Here is a 26,511-nt window from a genome sequence, read left to right as displayed (position 1 = left end):
CAAATCCTTTCTGTACCATACAAACATAACTTCTGTTTCACCAAAGCCAGACAATAGTGAAATATCTAGGCCTCCTGCAAAATCCTTCATAGAACAGTAGCCTTCAGGCACTAGGAATCTGTTACACATCACTACATAAATACACTGAAAGCACAGACAACATGCAAAATGATATTGTGAATACTGTATTAAGTGTTCATCCCCTAGTCTACACCATCACAGAGCTCTGACATAATGTCCTGCAGTCAAGGCCATGATCGACTGGTGATGGATGGCGGTTGGGTGGCTGAGGGGGTCGTAACAGAGAGATAAGGGTTGCGTCCCAAATTGCATTATTTTCCCTTTATAGTGCACTAATTTTGAACACGGCCCATAGGGCAAAAGTAGCTACAGACTGCTATATCGGTCCGCTTTTTTAAAATTCCTATTTTTCAGGGGGTGCTACAGCACACCTGGCTCCCCTACTTCCTGCGACTATGGCCTCCATACATCACGTCAAATCATTCAATCAGTCAATGGACCAATCACAGCTGTCAGAAAGAGCACTTACTGAAATATATCTACAGCCCCTAAATATGGTTATGAACCCACTAATCACATCTAAAGCTCTGCGCGAGTTCCAATCATAATTGCCATGCACTTCACAGCTGATCAAAAGGATTACATTTATTCAATTAACTGTATAATCTGCAAACAGTTTTGTAAGGGTTTTTTGTTAACCATGTTTTTCCATTTCTAATTTCAATAAATAAATCGTCAACATCACCAACTTGTCTCTTTAAGGCCGTTAACTTGTAAGGGTGCTGTAACATGTCATAGAGAGGGCAAAATGCAGAACTGGGCTGCTTGTGTAAATGCTGCCTTTGAGATGTGTTCTCTTCCTCTCAGCTTAAAGGGGCAGTGCAGTTGAAAAATATGATTTCCCTTCTTTAAAAAAAATATATATATAGTTCCACACTATGATGTCAAAATAATACTCTGAAATTGTTTAATTATAATAATGCCCTTTTTGTGTAAGATGTTTGAAAAAAAAATAGCTGGAATTTCAGCCTGTTCAGGTGGAATGTAGCATTTGTCCCACATGATGTCAGAATGTGTTCTGATTATAATAGACCAATGACTGTTCATTCTTAGGTTGGGGACCCCTACTCTAGACCATCTTGCCAGCCAACCAGGGCTGTGCATGTAAATCTTCACATTTGTTTCCTAACGCCCACATGATCAGACTGAGCATTTCAAGGTCCAATGGAGGCTCAGGGAAATAAATTAGTTATTTTCATTATAAATAAACACAGTGATTTTAGACAAACAGTGACTTTAAAAATACAATTGCAAATATTGCATGGGGGCTTTAAACAGAAATGCCACTAGTGCTTTCCCATAAAACCAACGGCACACCACTCACCACAAGGGTGTTCATCACAACAAAACCGGTCTCCATCCCAATGATCATATAATCATGTGTGACTCCTTTTGTCTGGTTTTATTTGATTGATTTATCCAGGGAAGCCACATTTAGTTGAATTATTTATTCCAAATGAGCCCTGGCCAAGAAAGCAGCATACGTTTATTTACACAACACAATATAGACTAAAACAACATGAGTCAGTGCAGTGGTCAAGTAAAAATAGTGCAGAGAAAGGCTGGCTGGTGACAGTGTCAGAACAGCAGCTGGCTTTTCCAGCCTGGGATTGAACAGGGATGAACTGCTCATTCAGAGATGGATTCATAAAGCCTCAATCACTCCCAGTGGTACTCTTCTCTTCCCTCTGGAGTCCAGTAAGAACGCTGGTCTCCAACCCCCATATTAATATGGCCAGAATGGCTGTTTTCAATGTATGCTGTGTACCAATCAATCTGTGAGGTCCTCCTGTTGTGTCCTGAGGCTGGGAAGGAAGAGGAGCTCTGAAAGAGGCCATTCAGATGTAATCCAAGGGATCAGGAGCCTTTGGATCAGCTGCTCCTGTCACGTACTGTAAATTCTACTGTAGGGGGTTCCCCTATAGACAGCTTTTGGATTAGTTGCTACTGTTACTGTACGTTCTACTGTAGGGGGTTCCCCTATAGACAGCTTTTGGATTAGTTGCTACTGTTACTGTACGTTCTACTGTAGGGGGTTCCCCTATAGACAGCTTTTGGATTAGCTGCTACTGTTACTGTACGTTCTACTGTAGGGGGTTCCCCTATAGACAGCTTTTGGATTAGCTGCTACTGTTACTGTACGTTCTACTGTAGGGGGTTCCCCTATAGACAGCTTTTGGATTAGCTGCTACTGTTACTGTACATTCTACTGTAGGGGGTTCCCCTATAGACAGCTTTTGGATTAGCTGCTACTGTTACTGTATGTTCTACTGTAGGGGGTTCCCCTATAGACCGCTTTTGGATTAGCTGCTACTGTTACTGTACGTTCTACTGTAGGGGGTTCCCCTATAGACCGCTTTTGGATTAGCTGCTACTGTTACTGTACGTTCTACTGTAGGGGGTTCCCCTATAGACAGCTTTTGGATTAGCTGTTACTGTACGTTCTACTGTAGGGGGTTCCCCTATAGAATGCTTTTGGATTAGCTGCTACTGTTACTGTACGTTCTACTGTAGGGGGTTCCCCTATAGACAGCTTTTGGATTAGCTGTTACTGTACGTTCTACTGTAGGGGGTTCCCCTATAGACAGCTTTTGGATTAGCTGCTACTGTTACTGTACGTTCTACTGTAGGGGGTTCCCCTATAGACAGCTTTTGGATTAGCTGCTACTGTTACTGTACGTTCTACTGTAGGGGGTTCCCCTACAGACAGCTTTTGGATTAGCTGTTACTGTACGTTCTACTGTAGGGGGTTCCCCTATAGACAGCCTTTGATTTGGGGTCAGATGATTAATAGGGACTGTAATGTGACAGTAGCCTGGTTTCTAGATCTCTTTATAATGTCTAGCTCCCATAGGAGTTGGCAAGAACACACAAACCGATCTTGGACCAGGCTAATGTGACGGTTTCCAACGCCATCGGCATGAAGATGCGTTTTGGTCAAGGGCTCAAAGTTTGACCCACCACTTTCTCTTTACCGCTCAAACCTGAGCTTCAGATTTTATATTTATGGCAGCAAACATCTGCTGTCGATTTTGAGGGGAAATAATTAAAGCATTGTTAGCCTTTACATCCACCCAGGGACACACAGACGGGAGTCGGCATCTGGGGAACAGATCCGCTGTCTCCTCCAGGTCAAGGCGGGAGACGGCGCTGTGGCCCCATTCCACGGCTACTATTCCCTCAACTGGTGGGCCTCCAAGCACTTTTTTAAGTAGTTTTGTTTGGTTGTGGTTTGTTTGGTTCTCGGCTGACATCGTGTTTTGCTGAAGTCACAGCCTCTTTGTGTCCTGACCAAGCTATAAGCCACAGACAGAACTCAAAGGGCACATCCTATCATAACATGAAATAAATAGCTTTCCAGGCTGCCCAGTCAGCAGCCAGGCCAAATCAATGTCCCAAATGTCTCCCTATGTAGTGCACTACTGTTGACCAGGGCCTATAGGGCTCTGCAAAGAAACTGGGGAACATTTGGGATGCAGCCCAAGTCTGAGCCCCAGAGGCTTAAGTCTGTAAACACTGACCTATCAGGCCGGACACAGCAGCAGATATTGAGGGAGCTTGTCCATATGATGAAACTCATCTGCTAAATCTCCCTCACCACACTGCAGGGGACTTTCTTAACTCCTTCTATATTTTTTTTGTTCCATTTTATCATTGATCTTAGAGTCTAGGCAGACAAGAATAGACTGAGAATCTCTCGATCCATGATAATTGAAATCCCCTTTTTAAGGCTATTTGATGATAGAGTGGTACATTGAAACTTCCAAACGTTTCTGTTCCATTTCATACAGTGTTGTGATGAAGGAAGGATAGGACACGCACACTTTTTCAGTTCATTAATAGCCTGCCCTAGGAGTATGAACAATGACTGTCCTCTTAAACTGTCATTCTAAACAATGACTGTTCAAAATAAAATGATTCTACAGCACTGCCAAATGACACACTAATCCCTACATAGTGCACTATGTTTGACCAGAGGCCTATAGACCCTGGTTAAATAGTGCACTATAGGGAATAGGGCGCCATTTGCGAACAGCCCAGTGCTCTGTTGAGAGCCAACTGTTCACAGGTTGCATGGCAGGCTAATATCTGCTAATAAAGGGGTTCTGTTGCTGTGACCCCTGATGGGGCTGTGACCTATAGGCAGGAGGCACACATGGTGCCCCAGGTTCATATGTGTTCAAAGGGTATATGGCTGTGTTACATATCACAGGGATTAGACAGATCACACATGACAGTTTCCAACCCTATATAGGTTGAATGGGTTTGTTCTTTGGTTATGGAACCAATGTTTGTCTGTAATGATTTAGCTATTTATCCAATGCTATGTTGTTAATGATTGTGAAAACATATGAGGCTATTTAATAGATTATCAAACAGCCTTAGATGGGTCTGTTTTTGATCTTGTATTAAGCTAGTTCAAAGATCCTCCTTTTAAAATTAGAGGAGACAGGATAGTTTTAAGAGATCATAAAAGGATGTCCAGAAAAGTTACTGGCTGTTTGAAAGTTAAAGTTAACTTGGGATTTCTCTACTGGTGCTGCTCTCTAGTCGCCTGTCCTGACATGGCTGTTCAGAGTTGGAGTCTAACAGTGGTTTTAATTAGCTTCATTCTATGGGAACACAGATGACCTCCACCTGTCTGTCCTCTCACGTACGTCTAGATAGCCCACCCCTCCCCCTCTCTCCCTCTCTCTCCCCCTCTCCCTCTCTCTCCCCCCCATGTAATCTTCATCAGTGCTTCTGGGACGAGGTCTGCTCCATTGGATAATGCAGACACTTCCGCCCTCTTTCTCTCTTGTCAAAGTCAATTCAATAATTAGTCAGGCGAGCCAGGTGATGTTTTAATGGCTTGGTTGTTATGAGCGAGCCAAAAGACAATGGATGGTGAGTGATGAGTGACCTGAGGATGTAGCTAAACTAGTTACTATTGTTCATTACTCTGCTTTGTTCGTCTGCTTCCCAAATACACCCTATTCCCTTTATAGTGCACTGCCTTTGACCGGCACCCATTGGGATGTGGTCAAAAGTTGGGCCATTTGGGACATACCCCATTGTTATAAATAAAACATGATTATGTATTAGTTTGATTCATGTCTGAGGCGCTACTGTATATTACAGTCCCTTCACTTATCATAAAAATATATTGTATTTACCCGTTTCTGGACCATTTCCCAGCTATGCTGACAAACAGCATTCTAATTGGCACTCTATTCCCTAACGTAGTGCACTACGGGCTCTGGTCAAAAGTAGTGCACTATATTGGGAATAGGGTGTCATTTGGGATGCATATTGGCCCACCAGCCCGCTCATCTAGTATTTCCTCTCTCTCCTCCCTGCAGCAACAGACTAGCGCCTAGCAACCACGACCGGATACAGCAGCTGAGGCATGAGTTCCAGCAAGCCAGGGGGGATGATGACCCAGACGACCGGAGACGCACCTATAGCTTCGAGCAGCCCTGGGTGAGTGTCTGAGACCGGGCTGAGAACCAGGCCTGCCTGCCTCTCCATGGACCAACCCCTCACTAACCACTTCCACTGCCAGCCTGGGAGGGCTGCTAACACCCTGGCTGGCTGGTTATACTTGCTGGCTGGCTGGCTGCACCGTGGAGCCTCCCACTACCACTAACCACACAACCACTGGGCCTGGCCTGAGCATGGACTGTCCAGTATGACACTGACTGAACGTCAGCCCATGGAGCCTCTTCTCTTTAACTCCTCTATAGGCCTCCCACCTAACCCAGGCTGTGTAGCTCTGAAAACTCTAACACTGTTTATGTCCCAAATGGCACCCTATTCCTTATTTAGTGCACTATTTTTGACCAGAGCTCTATGAGACCTGGTTAAAATAGTGCACTATGTAGGGAATAGGGTGCCATTTGGGACACAAACAACCTCTCCACCGGCATGTGTCCTGGAGCATGTGTCCCTCTGGCACGCTCACCTGACCTCTAACCCCCCCCCCCCCCCCCCCCCCCATCACCACCACCACTCCCGTCATACCACCCTTGTCATCCAATCTGCCATCAGTGCCATTTGTTGGTCTGTCTGTCACTCACAACACAAGGATCCCGCCCACCTTCGCATGGACCAATGGACTCCTATCTGTGTCTGTGGGTGTCTGATTGTGTTTCCTTGTTGGGGGTTTATTTTTTGTGTGTGAAACGTGGCTTTCTGGTTTTAACTGTGCCTTTTTAGAATAGGGGTTTAGATATGGTTTTCTCCCTTTTAATGGCATGGCTGTTGGCCACCAAGTTAGAATGAGTGCGAATTCAAACCGAACAAAATTGGAGACCATTCTATGGCCTAATTGAAGGTATTTGGTCCCTCGATAAAGACGGCACTATGTCCCATTCTTCCATTGCACCAGCAGTATGCCTTAAGTATACATTTTACAGTCTGTCAATTATGATGTAAAAATCTGAATTATCAACAAAATGATTTGCCTAATGTTTGAAAGTCGCTATTTTAATATGTCTGTTGTTGTATGATATTGTTTTCCTATAAGCACTAATGTATTTGACTTTTGTTGTATTAATCTTATACATTGTCCATATGACGTACATTTCTACTAATTCAACTTTCATCATATAGACATGTAATTTGTGGTGACGTTTTTAGAGCTGGTTTAGACTGTCAACATGTAGTAGTTCATCTTTATATGGTGATTATATTGTGTTGTCTAAGGATTGATTTGAATGAATTTTCCAACATTTGTAAACTGATAGCTAATGAACAGACTCCATTGACATCTGGGGCTGTATGTATCAGGTGTCTCAGAGTAGGAGTACGGATCTAGGATCTTTCATTGTGATCTAAAAGGCAGAACTGATCCTAGATCGGGATGCCTACTCTGAGACGCCTGATGCATACTGGCCCTGGGCTTCTCTTATAGGTGATGATAAATCAAATAAAAGGCTTGGTCTTGTTTTGAGTTCTGCTTGATATTAGTACCCTATAATTGAGTAAGTTGTGTGCAATGTGTGGGAAAGAGCTTTCCAGCCCCACTGTTTCTCTGAACAGTCAACATGCATATAAAGTGCCTTGCAAATGTTTTCAGACCCCTTGGATTTCTTCACAGTTGGGATTAGTGTTATTAACATGGATTTAATTGTCATCTTTTTGTCAACAATCTACACAAAATACTCTGTCAAAGTAGCCGACGCAGTTTATTTTTTTTAAAGATTAAATGTAATGAAAATATAGTGGTTGCATAAGTATTCATCTCCCTGAGTCAATACATGTTAGAATCACCTTTGGCTTACATTACGGATGTGAGTCTTCTTGGTTAAGTCTAGAAGAACTTTGCAAACCTGGATTGTGCAACATTTGCCCATTATTATCTTTTAAATAGTCTTTTACTTTGTCAAGATGTTGGGGATCATGGCTACACAGCCATTTTCAAGTCTTGGTATAGGTTTTCAAGGAGATTAAATGGCCACTCAGGAACATTCACTGTCTTCTTGGTAAGCACGTTGTTGATCCATCCTCAGTTTTCTCCCATCACAGCCATTGAACTCTAGCTGTTTTTAAAATCACCAATGGCCTCATGGTAACATAACTGAGCAGTTGAATTCCTGTCCTGCAGCTCAGTTCAGAAGGAAGACTATCTTTGATGTGTCTGGGTGGTTTAATACATCATCCACAGCATCATTAACTTGACCATGCTTAAAGAGATGTTCAATGTCTGATTTGTTATTGTTACCCATCTACCAATCACTGCCCTTCTTTATGAGGCTTTCGAAAGACCATGGTCTTTGTAGTTGAATCTGGGCTTGAAATTCAATACTTGACTGAGGGACAGAGGAAGGGTTAGTCAAATAAGAATAATGTCAACCCCTATTATTTCACACAGAATGAATCCATTTAACTTATTATGCCAAATGTTATTCCTGAACTAACTCGTCTAAACAAAGGGGCTGAATACTTAAGCAACGACTATTTTGGTTTTATTTATCTAAAAAAAAACTTCCACTTTGACATTACTGAGTATTTTGTGTAGATTGTTGATAACATTTACATCCATTTTAATCCCACTCTGTAACACAATAAAATGTAAGGGGTCTAAATACTTCTGTATAGGATGTGTCCCAAATGTTACCTTATTCTCTAATTAGTGCACTACTTTTGAACAGAGCCCTATTTGGGAATCCTTGACAATACCACTGCATTGTTTGTTTACATTACTGATAGAACGTAATGTTCCCATGACAGCAACATTGAAGGGAGAGTCGGACATTATTGCAATCACAATTTATTTCTAAATAACAGAATAACCAACCTCTTACAGAATCGTGCAGAAGTCTAGTCATTTTGTGTTATTTTTTTCCCTTCCATACTAATTGCCACATTATGGAAACAGGAACATATATAGCTGGCACCCTTTTCCCTATATAGTGCACTGCTTTTCACCAGAGCGCTCAATCAACATCATGCCTTCTGTAGTGGCCACAGTGCCTGATCTAGACTAATGTCAAGTCCAAAGAAATAGAATCGCAGTGGGTTACCTCTATGTCCGCTGGCCCACCCATCACGGAACATACACAAGGTGAATAGAATTCTGGGAATTCCATTCCAGGGCACATTAGGGTAAACAGTGAAGGTAGAGTATAGGTGTTATAGCCATGTGGAAGCACTGACCCTGTCACTGTAAGTGTTCTTAGCAGGTCTTGATATTAAAGATCTGGCCAGCTCTGTGCATTATCTCCTCTACAGCCTGCCTGTTGAGGCCTGCTGTCCAATTTCTCTAAAGTCCAGCCTGTCTAATTTCTGTGGACTGCAGAATAATTTCCCCAATTATCCGATTCTGCATGCTGTTTAGTTAGGTGTTCCTGGTTAGCTGAAGTGCAGTTCGACAGCTCTACATCCCCTGATTGGTACACCTGTGGATGGTATATTTCTCACTGTAGAGGAGAGCAGAGGAATCTAAGTTCAGTAGGTAGAACATATTTTGGAACTGGGTATTACCTGAACTTGTTAAGTAAGAACACCGATTTTTCACTTTCCGTTGCAAAGAGTTTTGCTATGGTGTGCCCTACAGAACACGACTCTAGTTTCCGTGGGCTAATTCCATCACACTGACTGATGGATAGATATCCAATCTGTGTTGTGGTTGCATTGGGGAACCTTTATTGAAGTCATTTAACACACAGAGCAGTGCATCGACTGGCTCCTTCCGCCAGCAGGGCTATATTGCCACACTGTATTGTTCATTTTAATACCTCCATTAGCTTTAGGTCTTCTGGGTCATTTTTTATCTACTGGTGTTTCCTCATGTTACTAAGGTATCATTTCAAGACACTAAAGGGATCATTCCCCAATACGCCCCCATATTGCAAATTGTATTTTACATGTACGTGTATAATCGCAATGAAATTCATATCTGAACATGACTGAGAGCTAGTGACATGGATGGAGGTGAGCTGCCTTTACGTATCCCTGGCCTGTTCCATGTTCTGTCTGGTGTCGCCATGGCAACAGATACAGCACAGCAACAGCCCAGGTTATGCCAATCAATCCCAGATGATTGCAGGGATTCATTATGTATAATGTGCATGTCTCGGAGGTCCTCTCAGCGATGACAAGACTAATCTCTTTATGGCCCTCCCACCACTAGTGTGGCACTGTATGAATACTTGGCATTGCCCATAAAAAGAATTAGATCGCCTTTGTATTATGACTGATCGGCAGCCATTACACCCACCTCATGGCTAATGAAAGATGGGGAAGAAGAACAAAGGCGTGGTCGTTAGTAGTTACGCCGACATGTTCCAGGAAGGATATGGGATGTCTCTCCCAAATGGCACCCTATTCCTTATATAGTGCACTACTTTTGACTAGGACCTCCATTTTTGCACTATTTAGCGAATATGGTGCCATTTGTGATGCAGTCATCTGCCAGGAGGTGCTGGAGATAATTAAATGATGATGCTATTCCAAGGTGCCTTGCCGTATGGTGGTGTACGCTCTGTGTGTTCAGGCGGGTTAATGACCTGTGCTAGGGAGGAGGGAGGAAGCCCTGTCACGATGTCAGCGGAGCAGCTACTTGCTTCTTTTAAGGCCCAGTGCAATCAAAAACGTGATTTTCTTGTTTCCATACTATGAGGTTGGAATTATACTTCGAAATTATGATAATGCCCTTTTAGTGTAAGAGCTGTTTGAAAAGACCGGCTGAAATGTCAACCTGTTTTGGTGGGTTGGAGTCTAATTTAGTTATTAGACCAATAAGAATCAGTTCCAACTCTTTCTGCCCTTCCCACTCAGACCATTCCCAGGCTGTCCTAGCTAAAATCTTCCTTGAGAAATTACTCTTTGTTTGGTTATTTTTCTTTTTAATTAAAAAACAATCACAGTATGGTACTTAATAATTGTTACCCAGAAATGATTTAATATTGAGATAAAAACATCTGCATTGACCCTTTCAACATCTACTTAACATTCATCACATCTCATCACATCTCTCTTGTCCCTACATCTCCAGCATGGTCCTCCCTAACCTCTCTGTCTCTCTGTCCGTTTTACCTGAGCACTATGAAGGACAGGTAATGTAATCTCTGGATGCCACCTGGTAAGTGTACTGCAGAGCTATATATTTAGATAGTTCGGCCAACTTTTAGAATGGACGCCATGTTTGTGCCCTTGAGCATTCCATTTATCCAGAGGTTCATGTCACAGAACCAAAGTTACATTCAATTTATAAGGGTTCATGTACTGTAAATGCATCATAATACATAATAACTCAATGACCAAACACTAAATACATGGCTCTGGTGTACAGTACGTGTCTGTGAAAGTTGTGTGTTGAATAACCAGGATGTTGGCCCATCCCTCTTTCAGCAGAACACCACCAACACAGGTCCAGGCCCGTACCAGACAGACAGACAACAGACAGGCCGACACTCTGTGTCTGTAGAGATGCAGATACAGAGGCAGGAGGAGAGAGACGCCTTCCAACAGGCGCAAAGACAGTACAGCTCCCTGCCACGGTAAGTGTGTATGTGTGTAACACATAGAGAGAACACCCATAGTCCCTATTTTGTTTTCCCAGGTCATGGTAACATTACATATTAATGACCAATTGGCCATTGTATTATCCATTCATATGGATGATATCAGCCGGAATCTACAACCAGGTCATTCCTGTCTGGAGTCCAAAGCACCAAACCCACAGCCACATCTCAGAAGAAGCTCAGTAAAACCACAGTCTGGGACTGCTTCCTAAATGGCCACCTATACCCTACATTGTGCACTACTTTTGACCAGAGCACTATAGGCCCTGGTCAAAAGTAGTGCACGAAATAGGGAACAGGGTTCCATTTGGGATGCAACAAGGGTCTGTCACGTTACCCACCCCAGTAATCTGACATGATTGCACTAATCTGAGAATGAAGTTACCTTTGAACTACATGATCTGTGTTATTACAGGAAGTGGTGTGTCTGTCTGTGGCCTTACATGCTGACGAAACCGCACGCGCGCAGGTTGATTTTGTTCACTCACACCAGATGCAATCAGGACACGCAGATTGAAATATTCAAACAAACTCTGAACTAATTATATTAATTTGGAGACAGGTCAAAAAGCATTAAACATTTATGGCAAGTTAGCTTGCTGTTGCTAGCTAATTTGTCCTGGGATATAAACAATGAATCCACAGATAAAAGGGTCAATCAAATTAGTTTCTCGTCATCGCTCCTCCCTTCAGGCTTCTGTTTCTTTGGACTGTATATGGCGATTGGCAACCAACTTGACGGTGCATTACCATAAACATGACCTGAGTGTGGACCTCCGTTCATCTTTCTATCACCCACGTGGGTATATGCGCCTTAAAACAATGAGATGGGAGAGGCAGGACTAGCAGCGCTTTGAGCGTCACAAATAGAACCAAGTTCTATTTTAGTGCTTGGCCACGCAGACGCGCATGGGCAGTGTGGGTGCAATGATTGAATAACACGTATGTGTACATTTATTTTGCGACGCAAGCGGTGTGGTCAGCATGTTATTATTGGCCCAGGTATAGTTCACGCTTCTGATTGGCTCAGGGATTAGAGCAGGGTTTCCTAACCTTTTTCACTCAGCTGCCCCTTCCAACATTAGAGAACATCCCGTGCCCCCCCCCCCCCCCCCCCCCACGTCTATTTCTATGGGTACAAGTTAATGACAAAACTGTTCACACCCATTTTCTTGGCGGAGATAACATTTTGCAGGTTTAAAGCTTATTTCCTGCAATTCTACACATTTTGCCATGGGATGGATATATTTTTTTTACATTATTTTTAAAGCTAATTTCCTGCAATTCTACATATTGTCTTCTGTGTTCATGTGATATTTGAGGTACTCAAACGTTACAACAAAATCAATGGGCTAACAAACCTAGATAAACGTTGGCTGACATGGGCGAGTTGATCTGGACATTTCTGACAAGTTCTAAATAGCTCTCTAAGGTCTGCAATGACTGACATGGCAAGGAAACCTGCTGATGCATTACCCGATTTCAATATGTAACCATTAGAGGATTGTTCATGCTTGTTTAGTGGTAAGCTAAACATTGGCGCCGGAGGGGATGGCTGCCTTCTTATCGGCTCTTAACCAACCATGGTTAAAATCTGTTGCCTTTTGAGGATCAGGCGACGAGTAGCTAATCTGCCAATGTTCAATCGCTGAAAAAATAAATGGGACGAACTGAAAGCACGTACACTACCATTCAAAAGTTTGGGTTCACTTAGAAATGTCCTTGTTTTTGAAAGAAAAGCAGTTTTCTTTGTCCATTTTAAAAGAACATAAAATTGATCAGAAATACAGTGTAGACATAGCTAATGTTGTAAATGGCTATTGTAGCTGGAAATGGCAAGATGTTTTTTTTGTAATGGAATATCTACATAAGCGTACAGAGGCCCATTATCAGCAACATCACTCCTGTGTTCCAATGGCACGTTGTGTTAGCCAATCCAAGTTTATAATTTTAAAAGGCTAATTGATCAATAGAAAACCCTTTTGCAATTATGTTAGCACAGCTTAAAACTGATAAAGACGCAATAAAACTGGCCTTCTTTAGACTAGTTGAATATCTGGAGCATCAGCATTTGTGGGGTTCGATTACAGGCTCAAAATGTCCAGAAACAAATAACTTTCTTCTGAAACTCGTCAGTCTATTCTTGTTCTGAGAAATGAAGGCTATTGCATGCAAGAAATTGCCAAGAAACTGAAGATCTCGTACACACTGTGTACTACTCCCTTCACAGAAAGCACAAACTGGCTCTAACCAGAATAGAAAGAGTGGGAGGCCCCGGTCCACAACTGAGCAAGAGGACAAGTACATTAGAGTGTCTAGTTTGAAAACAGATGCCTCAAGTCCTCAGCTGGCAGCTTTATTAAATAGTACCCGCAAAACACCAGTCTCAACGTCAACAGTGAAGAGGCGACTCCAGGATGCTGGCCTTCTAGGCAGAGTTGCAGAGAAAAAAAAATGTCAGACTGGTCAATGAAAGAAAAGATTAAAAAGGACACTGGACAGAGGAACTCTGCCTAAAAGGCCACCATCCCGGACTCGCCTCTTCACTGTTGATGTTGAGACTGTGGGATAATACTTTTCGAACGGTCATCCAACTAGGAATTCCAAGTCGGCAACTCTGGCCTCTTTCTACAGCTGCGACCTGAAGATCACTGACTTCATGATTCGGCCTATTTTTTTCCCCAGCGTTCTCAGTTGTTTTGAAAGCACCATGAATCCAGACAATGCCATACTTTGACAAAGTTTTATGACAAAATTTGCCCACAAGAAGGACCACCTCACCACCTTCCTGTTCAAGTGAGCACAGCACTACAAGGCGAGTCCAAAAATGTATTGTATGATGCTGCATAAATGATGTAATAGGCCAGGGAGATATGTATACTGTAGCTAAGAAAATAAAACTCCCTAGAAAGGCCAGAACCTAGGAAGAAACCTAGAGAGGAACCAGGTTATGAGGGGTGGGCCAGTCCTCTTCTGGCTGTGCCGGGTGGTGATTATAACAGAACATGGCCAAGATGTTCAAATGTTCATAGATGACCAAGAGGGTCAAATAATAATAATCACAGTGGTTGTTGAGGGTGCAACAGGTCAACACCTCAGGAGTAAATGTCAGTTGGCTTTTCATAGCCGATCATTGAGAGTATCTCTACCGCTCCTGCTGTCTCTAGAGAGTTGAAAACAGCAGGTTTGGGACAGGTAGAACGTCTGGTGAACAGGTCAGGGTTCCATAGCCGCAGGCAGAACAATTGAAACTGGAGCAGCAGCACGGCCAGGTGGACTGGGGACAGCAAGTAGTCATCAGGCCAGGTAGTCCTGAGGCATGGTCCTAGGGCTCAGGTCCTCCGAGAGAGAGAAAGAAAGAACGAAAGAGAAAAAGAGAATTAGAGAGCGTACTTAAATTCACACAGGACACCGGATAAGACAGGAGAAATACTCCAGATATAACAGACTGACCCTAGCCCCCCGACACAAACTACTGTAGCATAAATACTGGAGGCTGAGACAGGAGGGGTCGGGAGACACTGTGGCCCCGTCTGACGATACGCCCGGACAGGGCCAAACAGGCAGGATATAACCCCACCTAATTTGCCAAAGCACAGCCCCCACACCACTAGAGGGATATATTCAACCACCAACTTACCATCCTGAGACAATGCCGAGTATAGCCCTCAAAGATCTCCGCCACGGCACAACCCAAGTGGGGGCGCCAACCCAGACAGGAAGATCATGTCAGTGACTCAACCCACTCAAGTGATGCACCCCTCCTAGGGACGGCATGGAAGAGCACCAGTAAGCCAGTGACTCAGCCCCTGTGATAGGGTTAGAGGCAGAGAATCCCAGTGGAGAGAGGGCAACCGGCCAGGCAGAGACAGCAGGGGTGGTTCGTTGCCCCAGTGCCTTTCCGTTCACCTTCACAGTCCTGGGCCAGACTACACTCAATCATAGGACCTACTGAAGAGATGAGTCTTCAATAAAGACTTAAAGGTTGAGACCGAGTCTGCTTCTCTCATATGGGTAGGCAGACCATTCCATAAAAATGGAGCTCTATAGGAGAAAGCCCTGCCTCCAGCTGTTTGCTTAGAAATTCTAGGGACAGTAAGGAGGCCTGCGTCTTGTGACCATAGCGTACGTGTAGGTATGTACGACTGGACCAAATCGGAAAGATAGGTGGGAGCAAACCCAAGTAATGCTTTGTAGGTTAGCAGTAAAACCTTGAAATCAGCAATTGCCTTAACAGGAAGCCAGTGTAGAGAGGCTAGCACTGGAGTAATGTGATCACATTTTTTGGTTCTAGTCAAGATTCTAGCAGCCGTGTTTAGCCCTAACTGAAGTTTATTTTGTGCTTTATCCAGGTAGCCGGAAAGTAGAGAATTGCAGTAGTCTAACCTAGAAGTGACAAAAGCATGGATTAATCATTTTTGGACATTAAGTTTCTGATTTTTGCAATGTTACGTAGATGGAAAAAAAAAGCTCATTAATGTCTTAATCGAATTATGGATTGCCTCTTATCTGCTCATTCTTCCTTTATGTCATAGTTTGAACATCTGAATTGTCAGTAGAAACCACATTTGTTTAAGCAAGTCATCCATATCAGCTATATATTTTTAAAAAGGCAATAAAAGAGTCTGAATTAACTGTTTCGCTGCCAGACAAGGCTCCTCTGATAGCCAGGTGTAGCAGTGGTAAGGATTCACTCCATGGTGCTGAAAAGAAAGCTCTGCTGTTGGGACAGCTTTATGTAGGCCCTAACAGTTTCTGGGCACCGTTTGTCACTGTTATAGTGCAATTACACACCAAGACATGCTATAATCGCCACTGCTGCTAGCTACTTCATCAATTCAGATTAGTCATTGGTTGCTGATACAGATTCCCGCTTGAAAAATATTTGAAGAAGCAGCTTTGTTTACGGCAGAGATTTATTGTATAAATGTCTCCGATTCCTGGTCAAAGAAACATCCTGTGGCTTTGTGGTGTCATTTCATTGTAATTCTATCAAGGCCAGTTGTGTTTGGATAAACCTGTTTGTTTAAACAGTCCATTGTATGACTAGACCATGGACTTGGAGTAATATGGGGCCTGGTATCAGCTTGTGCAATCTTGATTGATTTCATATGGCCCCTTGCTTCTGCAGCGCAAAACTCTCCAACACACACACACGCTGCCATTGGTTGAATGGATGAATCATGGCCTATTTGTGATTCATGTTAGTGGGTTCATAAACAGCCTTTTAGATAAAGTTCTGTTTCCTCCTGGTGAACCTTTGCTAAACAAGGGGTTCAAGTGAAAATAGGCCTTGAACAATGATGCTTGTTGAGAGCCCATATTCATCATTGACACACAGTATAGATCTCACAGCAAAAGTCTTGTCATTTACATCAGGACCAAAGGGCTTCGGTCTCTGTAGAGAGGCTGTCTAAGTGCTTCCCAAATGGCACCCTATTCTCTAAATGGTGCACTACTTTTAACCAGAGTCCAATGGGCCCTGGTCAAAAGGAGAGCACTATGTAGGGAATAGGGTGCCCTTTGGGACAGACACAGACGCCATCCATAAGAGATAGCTGGTTTACATTTATTTACAGAGCACCTGTGTCTTACATGTCAATGTCTGTGTCCCAAATGGCACCCTATTCTCTGTTTAATGCTCTACTTTTAACTAGAGCCTTATGGGCCCTGGTCAAATGTAGTGCGCTATAGGGAATAGGGTGCAGCTCACATGTACAGTACTGGCATAATATCTAATGGAAAAGAGAATAGATAGCTGGTTTATATGTATTTACAGAGAAACAGCCCAAGTGTGTCTCTTGTGTCAATGTATGAAATATAATCAGATATGGAGTCGTGGAGCCCCATCTTTTGAAATTGGAATCATTGAAGCATGGGTTTAAAATAAACAGCTGGGTTTGTGTTTCTGTTATTGGTTGAAAGGCGAGCATTTCTGTATCTAACCGCCGGTTGTCTTTACACAAAGTTACATTTCTCATTATCATTTTTCCTTCAAATACAGAAATAATACAGTTTCTTCACAGCTGGTTGATAAAGCTGCTAATTATGCATGGCTCTGAGACAGAAGCCTGTTTGTTTCAGCCCTGGCTTCAAATACTATTTGAAATCTTTCAAATACTGTTTGAGCATTTGCTCTAGCCTGCCTGGAGTGCCAAATGGGTGGGGTTTGCAGTTTTGGGACTATTCTATTGGTCCTTTAGGTCAGGCAAGCACAGATTAAGTATTTTTGAAATGATTTAAAATAGTGTTTGAACCCAGGTCTAGTTGGTTGATGTTAATGTGTTTGTTCCATTTGTCCTGCCCCTGCAATAAGCAGGGCTCAAGGCCTGAACACTCATGCATTTCATAAGGGCTGAACACAGAGAGGTCACAAAGTGCCCAGTCAAGCATGAGTCTGGGTGATGTCACGCACGCTCACTCACTCATATACACACACACACACATATATATATATATACATACATACATACAGTGGGGAGAACAAGTATTTGATACACTGCCGATCTTGCAGGTTTTCCTACTTACAAAGCATGTAGAGGTCTGTCATTTTTATCATAGGTACACTTCAACTAAAACAAAAATCTAAAATCCAGAAAATCACATTGTATGATTTTTAAGTAATTAATTTGCATTTTATTGCATGACATAAGTATTTGATACATCAGAAAAGCAGAACTTAATATTTGGTACAGAAACCTTTGTTTGCAATTACAGAAATCATATGTTTCCTGTAGTTCTTGACCAGGTTTGCACACACTGCAGCAGGGATTTTGGCCCACTCCTCCACACAGACCTTCTCCAGATCCTTCAGGTTTCGGGGCTGTCGCTGGGCAATACGGACTTTCAGCTCCCTACAAAGATGTTCTATTGGGTTCAGGTCTGGAGACTGGCTAGGCCACTCCAGGACCTTGAGATGCTTCTTACGGAGCCACTCCTTAGTTGCCCTGGCTGTGTGTTTTGTGTCGTTGTCATGCTGGAAGACCCAGCCACGACCCATCTTTAATGCTCTTACTGAGGGAAGGAGGTTGTTGGCCAAGATCTTGCGATACATGGCCCCATCCATCCTCCCCTCAATACGGTGCAGTCGTCCTGTCCCCTTTGCAGAAAAGCATCCCCAAAGAATGATGTTTCCACCTCCATGCTTCACGGTTGGGATGGTGTTCTTGGGGTTGTACTCATCCTTCTTCTTCCTCCAAACACGGCGAGTGGAGTTTAGACCAAAAAGCTCTATTTTTGTCTCATCAGACCACATGACCTTCTCCCATTCCTCCTCTGGATCATCCAGATGGTCATTGGCAAACTTCAGACGGGCCTGGACATGCGCTGGCTTGAGCAGGGGGTCCTTGCATGCGCTGCAGGATTTTAATCCATGACGGCGTAGTGTGTTACTAATGGCTTTCTTTGAGACTGTGGTCCCAGCTCTCTTCAGGTCATTGACCAGGTCCTGCCGTGTAGTTCTGGGCTGATCCCTCACCTTCCTCATGATCATTGATGCCCCACGAGGTGAGATCTTGCATGGAGCCCCAGACCGAGGGTGATTGACCGTCATCTTGAACTTCTTCCATTTTCTAATAATTGCGCAAACAGTTGTTGCCTTCTCACCAAGCTGCTTGCCTATTGTCCTGTAGCCCATCCCAGCCTTGTGCAGGTCTACAATTTTATCCCTGATGTCCTTACACAGCTCTCTGGTCTTGGCCATTGTGGAGAGGTTGGAGTCTGTTTGATTGCGTGTGTGGACAGGTGTCTTTTATACAGGTAACGAGTTCAAACAGGTGCAGTTACTACAGGTAATGAGTGGAGAACAGGAGGGCTTCTTAAAGAAAAACTAACAGGTCTGTTAGAGCCGGAATTCTTACTGGTTGGTAGGTGATCAAATACTTATGTCATGCAATAAAATGCAAATTATTTACTCAAAAATCATACAATGTGATTTTCTGGATTTTTGTTTTAGATTCTGTCTCTCACAGTTGAAGTGTACCTATGATAAAAAAATTATAGACCTCTACATGCTTTGTAAGTAGGAAAACCTGCAAAATCGGCAGTGTATCAAATACTTGTTCTCCCCGCTGTATATATACAGTGGGGGAAAAAGGATTTAGTCAGCCACCAATTGTGCAAATTGTCCCACTTAAAAAGATGAGAGAGGCCTGTAATTTTCATCATAGGTACACTTCAACTATGACAGACAAAATGAGAAGAAAAAAATCCAGAAAATCACATTGTAGGATTTTAAATGAATTTAATGCAAAATGTGGTGGAAAATAAGTATTTGGTCAATAACAAAAGTTTATCTCAATACTTTGTCATTGCCAACAAAGGGTATATAACAGAGGTCAAACGTTTTCTGTAAGTCTTCACAAGGTTTTCACACACTGTTGCTGGTATTTTGGCCCATTCCTCCATGCAGATCTCCTCTAGGGCAGTGATGTTTTGGGGCTGTTGCTGGGCAACAAGGACTTTCAACTCCCTCCAAAGATTTTCTATGGGGTTGAGATCTGGAGAATGGCTAGGCCACTCCAGGACCTTGAAATGCTTCTTACGAAGCCACTCCTTCGTTGCCCGGGCGGTGTGTTTGGGATCATTGTCATGCTGAAAGACCCAGCCACGTTTCATCTTCAATGCCCTTGCTGATGGAAGGAGGTTTTCACTCAATCTCACGATACATGGCCCCATTCATTCTGTCCTTTACACGTATCAGTCGTCCTGGTCCCTTTGCAGAAAAACAGCCCCAAAGCATGATGTTTCCACCCCCATGCTTCACAGTAGGTATGGTGTTCTTTGGATGCAACTCAGCATTCTTTGTCCTCCAAACACGACGAGTTGAGTTTTTACCAAAAAGTTATATTTTGGTTTTATCTGACCATATGACATTCTCCCAATCTTCTTCTGGATCATCCAAATGCTCTCTAGCAAACTTCAGACGGGCCTGGACATGTACTGGCTTAAGCAGGGGGACACGTCTGGCACTGCAGGATTTGAGTCGCTGGCGGCGTAGTGTGTTACTGATGGTAGGCTTTGTTACTTTGGTCCCAGCTCTCTGCAGGTCATTCACTAGGTCCCCCCGTGTGGTTCTGGGATTTTTGCTCACCGTTCTTGTGATCATTTTGACCCCACGGGGTGAGATCTTGCGTGGAGCCCCAGATCGAGGGAGATTATCAGTGGTCTTGTATGTCTTCCATTTCCTAATAATTTCTCCCACAGTTGATTTCTTCAAACCAAGCTGCTTACCTATTGCAGATTCAGTCTTCCCAGCCTGGTGCAGGTCTACAATTTTGTTTCTGGTGTCCTTTGACAGCTCTTTGGTCTTGGCCATAGTGGAGTTTGGAGTGTGACTGACTGAGGTTGTGGACAGGTGTCTTTTATACTGATAACATGTTCAAACAGGTGCCATTAATACAGGTAACGAGTGGAGGACAGAGGGGCCTCTTAAAGAAGAAGTTACAGGTCTGTGAGAGCCAGAAATCTTGCTTGTTTGTAGGTGACCAAATACTTATTTTCCACCATAATTTGCAAATAAATTCATTAAAAATCCTACAGTGTGATTTTCTGGATTTTTTTTCTCAATTTGTCTGTCATAGTTGAAGTGTACCTATTATGAAAATTACAGGCCTCTCTCATCTTTTTAAGTGGGAGAACTTGCACAATTGGTGGCTGACTAAATACTTTTTTGCCCCACTGTATATATATACACACCTACAGGACTGACTGTGTTTTGTAGGGAAGGGAGCGAGCTGACAGTGTGTGGCTCAGTTGGTGGAGCATGGCGTTTGCAACGTCAGGATAGTCGGTTCGATTCCCATGGGGGACCAGTATGGAACAAAAATATGAACTACTGTAAGTTGCTCTGGATAAGAGTGTCTGCTAAATGACTAAAATGTAAGATACCATGTCAGATGTCTATTGTCAAACCGCCACAGACACATAGTGGGCCGAGTTGAGTCTCATCTGCAACAGGGCTGCTAATACTGCCTATCAGACCCAATGGGCCGGTCTGTCCTTCACAACAGGGCTAAATGGATGGGAATGGCTGTGTCACTGTCCCTCTAGGTGTATGTGTTTATTTCTGGTTTATCGTGTGCTAAATTGCCTATTGGTCATGTGTGGCGCTGTGCCTTGTCTGCCCCAGCCTCTCTCTGTGGAATCTCCTCTCTTTCTGAACTCCTTCTCTTTAAAACCCTCTTAATCTCTTTACTCGTGTCTCACCCTGCCTCCTTGTTATTCTCTCCCTCCCTCCAGACAACCCAGGAAGAACCCTAGCTGCATCTCTCAGGACTCCTGGGTCAAGGTCTACCCGCCGGGCGAGGGCTTCCAGACGACCAAGGAGAACCCTCGCTACTCCAGCTACAAGGGCTCCAGGAACGGCTACCCAGGGGTGAGCAGTGTGAATGCCCGCGTCTTGCTGGAGGCCCAGGAGCTGCTGAGGCAGGAGCAGAGACGCAGGGAGCAGGAGGCCAAAGGGAAGCAGCTACTACTAGCACCCCCGCAGGAGCACCACGGGAACAAAACCTACAACGCCACTCCTTCATACTCGGCTCACAAGGACCCTGTGTCGCCTAAGGGCCCCTATAGACAGGACGTACCCCCCTCGCCCTCCCAGCTGGCCAGGCTCAACAGGCTGCAGGGGCCTGAGAAGGGGAGGCCCTTCTACTCCTGAGGGGATAGGGGCAGGGATGGGGAAGGGACAGGGCAGCCAAGAAAAGGCCACAGTTGGTGGCGACTACTTCAGGAGCTGATTAGCTATAGAATGGGGAGGCCCTTCTACTCCTGAGGGGATAGGGACAGGGTGGGCCAGAGGAGCCATAGTTGTGGAAGATGTGGACAATTTGAGTAGGGAATGCACAGTGAGTGTTAGTATTAATGGCTTCCCCTGGATGTGACCTCTTAGTCCTCCGTTCAGTCCCAGTCAGTCCTTTTCCCTCCCACAGACTGTTGTCAAATGAGACTTTCAGTGCCTCCTGTATTCATGGTCATGATGCTTTCTGGGGTAGTAGTGGTGTTGTGGGATTCATAGACATCTGTCACCCTCACGCTCTGACAATCATACAGGCAAACAGATGTTTTTTCAAACAATGGAGAAGTGTGTGTGTGTGTGTGTGTGTGTGTGTGTGTGTGTGTGTGTGTGTGTGTGTGTGTGTGTGTGTGTGTGTGTGTGTGTGTGTGTGTGTGTGTGTGTGTGTGAGAGAGAGACTGTCTTAATGTGTGTGTGTGCTTTATGCTAGTGTGGTGTGGACACTTACAAGGTCGCCTGGTTTTGTTAAACCATGGCTCCTACTTGACCTGCCCTCCCCTGGACATGAACCTCCCCATAGTTGGTAGTACACTAACACGTCAAAACAACAACGCTGAGCTCTCTCTATTTCTCTGTTTTCATCCTTTTTTTCTTTACTTCACCAGTGGGCTAGAGAAAAGAGACTGAGTGTGTAAAAGGAGGGGGAGCAAAGCACTGGTTATTAATGAAGGACTCTCATAAATTATTCATGTGTGTGTCATCTCCACAGAGAGAGAGAGAGAGAGAGATTCTCTGATCTACCGCCTGGCCTCTCTGCTCTGGGCACGGCTAACCTGGCTTGCCTTCCTCCTCTCTCTCACCACCACTTCCTCCTCTCCCTCACCACCACTTCCTCCTGTCCCTCACCACCACTTCCTCCTGTCCCTCACCACCACTTCCTCCTGTCCCTCACCACCACTTCCTCCTGTCCCTCACCACCACTTCCTCCTCTCCCTCACCACCACTTCCTCCTCTCCCTCACCACCACCTCCTCCTCTCCCTCACCACCACCTCCTCCTCTCCCTCACCACCACTTCCTCCTCTCCCTCACCACCACCTCCTCCTCTCCCTCACCACCACTTCCTCCTCTCCCTCACTACCACTTCCTCCTCTCCCTCACCACCACTTCTTCCTCCTCTCCCTCACCACCACTTCCTCCTCTCCTCTCCCTCACCACCACTTCCTCCTCTCCTCTCCCTCACCACCACTTCCTCCTCTCACTCATCACCACTTCTTCCTCTCACTCACCACCACTTCCTCCTCTCCCTCACCACCACTTCCTCCTCTCCCTCACCACCACCTCCTCCTCTCCCTCACCACCACCTCCTCCTCTCCCTCACCACCACCTCCTCCTCTCCCTCACCACTACCTCCTCCTCTCCCTCACCACCACCTCCTCCTCTCCCTCACCACCACTTCCTCCTCTCCCTCACCAGCACTTCCTCCTCTCCCTCACCAGCACTTCCGCCTCCCTCTCACCACCACTTCTGCCTCCCCCTCACCTCTTTCACCTCTCCTCCTCTTCCCCCTCACCACCTATTTCATCTCTTCTCCTCTTCCACCTCTCCTCTTCCCCGTTCCACTCCTAGCTCACCTCTCCTCTTCCCCATTCCACTCCTAGTTCACCTCTCCTCTTCCCCGTTCCACTCCTAGTTCACCTCTCCTCTTCCCCGTTCCACTACTAGTTCACCTCTCCTCTTCCCCGTTCCACTCCTAGTTCCACTCTCCTCTTCCCCGTTCCACTCCTAGCTCACCTCTCCTCTACCCCGTTCCACTCCTAGCTCACCTCTCCTCTACCCCGTTCCACTCCTAGCTCACCTCTCCTCTACCCCGTTCCACTCCTAGCTCACCTCTCCTCTTCCCCGTTCCACTCCTAGTTCACCTCTCCTCTACCCCGTTCCACTCCTAGTTCACCTCTCCTCTTCCCCGTTCCACTCCTAGTTCACCTCTCCTCTACCCCGTTCCACTCCTAGTTCACCTCTCCTCTACCCCGTTCCACTCCTAGCTCACCTCTCCTCTTCCCCGTTCCACTCCTAGCTCACCTCTCCTCTACCCCGTTCCACTCCTAGTCCACCTCTCCTCTACCCCGTTCCACTCCTAGTCCACCTCTCCTCTACCCCGTTCCACTCCTAGTCCACCTCTCCTCTACCCCGTTCCACTCCTAGTCCACCTCTCCTCTACCCCGTTCCACTCCTAGTTCACCTCTCCTCTACCCCGTTCCACTCCTAGCTCACCTCTCCTCTTCCCCGTTCCACTCCTAGCTCACCTCTCCTCTACCCCGTTCCACTCCTAGCTCACCTCTCCTCTACCCCGTTCCACTCCTAGTCCACCTCTCCTCTACCCCGTTCCACTCCTAGTCCACCTCTCCTCTACCCCGTTCCACTCCTAGTTCACCTCTCCTCTACCCCGTTCCACTCTTAGCTCACCTCTCCTCTTCCCCGTTCCACTCCTAGCTCACCTCTCCTCTTCCCCGTTCCACTCCTAGTTCACCTCTCCTCTACCCCGTTCCACTCCTAGCTCACCTCTCCTCTTCCCCGTTCCACTCCTAGCTCACCTCTCCTCTTCCCCGTTCCACTCCTAGCTCACCTCTCCTCTTCCTCGTTCCACTCCTAGTTCACCTCTCCTCTACCCCGTTCCACTCCTAGTTCACCTCTCCTCTTCCCCGTTCCACTCCTAGTTCACCTCTCCTCTACCCCGTTCCACTCCTAGCTCACCTCTCCTCTTCCCCGTTCCACTCCTAGCTCACCTCTCCTCTTCCCCGTTCCACTCCTAGTTCACCTCTCCTCTTCCCCGTTCCACTCCTAGTTCACCTCTCCTCTACCCCGTTCCACTCCTAGTTCACCTCTCCTCCTCCCCCTCACGTCCTTTTCCAACTCTCCCTGGTCAACGCTGCACTGAATTTTACATCACAAGCTGCCTGCCACAGCCAAAGAACAGAATACAGCACCTAGAGGCTGCTGTGTAGTGAAGGGCCACACCACAGTTTCTCTCTGTAGAGAGACAATCGGAGTACCGACGCAAGATTTAGGTTCAATCTTCCCTTGTTCATAAAAAATAAATAGTGTTTGAGTGGTAATTGCTTTCAGCTGCCGTATAGCGGAGTACTAGTGAGTCGCTCTCCTCTTGTAAATAATGGACCTTTAATGTAACGATGCGCTGATGTCTATGAAATGTACCAAATGGTGGAGATGACTTTCAACCGAACAAAGGAGAGCACAGAAAAGATAAAAAATATAATGACTGTGGTACGTACTCTGTGTGTCGCCTCGTGGTATACTATAACAGAAGTGTCTGGCACCTCGCTGCTTTGGAGATGTGCTTCAGTGTTCTCCCTATGCCAATTACAGCCATACGAAATGCATTACCTTCCATTTGTGAGTTAATACTGTGTCTGTGTCCCAAATGGGACCCTACTACCTACACAGTGCACTACGGGCCCTGGTCAAAAGTAGTGCATTAAATAGGGAATCAGCTGTTGAACACTTCTAACATGGAAATAAGACTGTGTGTTCTGTCGTCTGTACTGCAGTACCATGCCAATGTCTGCAGTCTGGTTGGAATCTGTTGTATGGTGTCCATTGCTAGCCTAGTTCCAGATCTGTTTGTGCTATCTTGTTAATTTCTATGGTAGTTATAGTTAACAAGGGTGTAGGCAGAAGTTCCTCTGGCTATGTTGCTGATCTTATGTCCGTTTTTCATTTCCCACACTAAATGGTTAAGGTTAGGATTGGGGGGAGGGGAAGCTGATCCTATATCTGTACCTAGGGGAAACCACACCACAGAGTAGTAAATAAGACAGGGCAAATAGATCTGGGATCAGGTGGACCACCTGACCACTACTGGCTAAGTTGAGAGTTCAATAATAAGTGCCTGAGATGCCATTCCTGAATAGGGAAAACAATGTGGATTGTTCCTTGCTGTAGCTAAATAGACACAACACCATTACATCATGTGTTTTTAACATAATATTATCATCTCTACAGCACAGTATGTGTTTTGATTGTTTTGGGGCTGAAAAGCATTCATTGTTTGTTTTTTTACAGTGAGAGTTCAAATAAGCCTCTGCACAGCTGATCAGTGTATTTGTATCCTGTCTATTTGACATTGCCTTCACAATGCTGTACGTATCATGATGTTTAAAGTGTAAAGCTATTGTAAGCACCGTGCAATTGTTTTTCAGACTTTTACATGATATGTTTAGACATGTATACAGACACTTTTCCTGTACGTATCAAATTTAGAATAAAAGGAAGGCTGTTTCATCCTGTTTACAACTATCTCTGGGTTATCCTCGATTTGTCATCCTCTCCTTTGAATAATGAACTGGCAGTGATATCAGGTTATATCCTCATTAGTAGCAGTGAGTGTGGTTTGATCCACTCTTGTATCTTTTTATATGCTTTTGCCTTTTCTATCAATAGGTTATTGTAGTTCTAGCTTCACATCTTTCATGTAAACAACTCTACGAGTGTGTGTGTGTGTATGCTTGGCTCTGTATGCTTGGCTCTGTATGCTTGGCTCTGTATGCTTGGCTCTGTATGCTTGGCTCTGTATGCTTGTCTCTGTAAGCTTGTCTCTGTATGCGTGTCTCTGTATGCGTGTCTCTGTATGCGTGTCTCTGTATGCGTGTCTCTGTATGCGTGTCTCTGTA

The 26,511-nt window shown here is 44.9% G+C and overlaps 1 protein-coding gene across 6 annotated transcripts in view; it reads left to right on the top strand.

Annotated features, from left to right (window-relative positions):
• The window catches only part of LOC129823659 (partitioning defective 3 homolog), a 219,398-nt gene extending 193,261 nt beyond the window's left edge, over positions 1-26,137 (top strand). For 5 of the 6 annotated variants that reach the window (XM_055882545.1, XM_055882543.1, XM_055882544.1 and 2 more), the window contains 3 exons: positions 5,424-5,544; positions 10,918-11,066; positions 21,330-26,137. In XM_055882545.1, coding sequence (XP_055738520.1) covers positions 5,424-5,544; positions 10,918-11,066; positions 21,330-21,747 — 688 coding nt within the window. In that variant the 3' untranslated portion in view covers positions 21,748-26,137. The remainder of the gene's footprint in view (positions 1-5,423; positions 5,545-10,917; positions 11,067-21,329) is intronic. The other variant, XM_055882542.1, reaches the window with a different exon arrangement.
• Positions 26,138-26,511: the final 374 nt, after the last annotated feature.

This window comes from Salvelinus fontinalis, chromosome 26, assembly GCF_029448725.1.
Source record: "Salvelinus fontinalis isolate EN_2023a chromosome 26, ASM2944872v1, whole genome shotgun sequence".
NCBI classification, from domain to species: Eukaryota; Metazoa; Chordata; class Actinopteri; order Salmoniformes; family Salmonidae; genus Salvelinus; species Salvelinus fontinalis.
The sequence above is the reverse complement of the archived record's forward strand: the minus strand, read 5'-3'. Positions and strand labels throughout refer to the sequence as shown.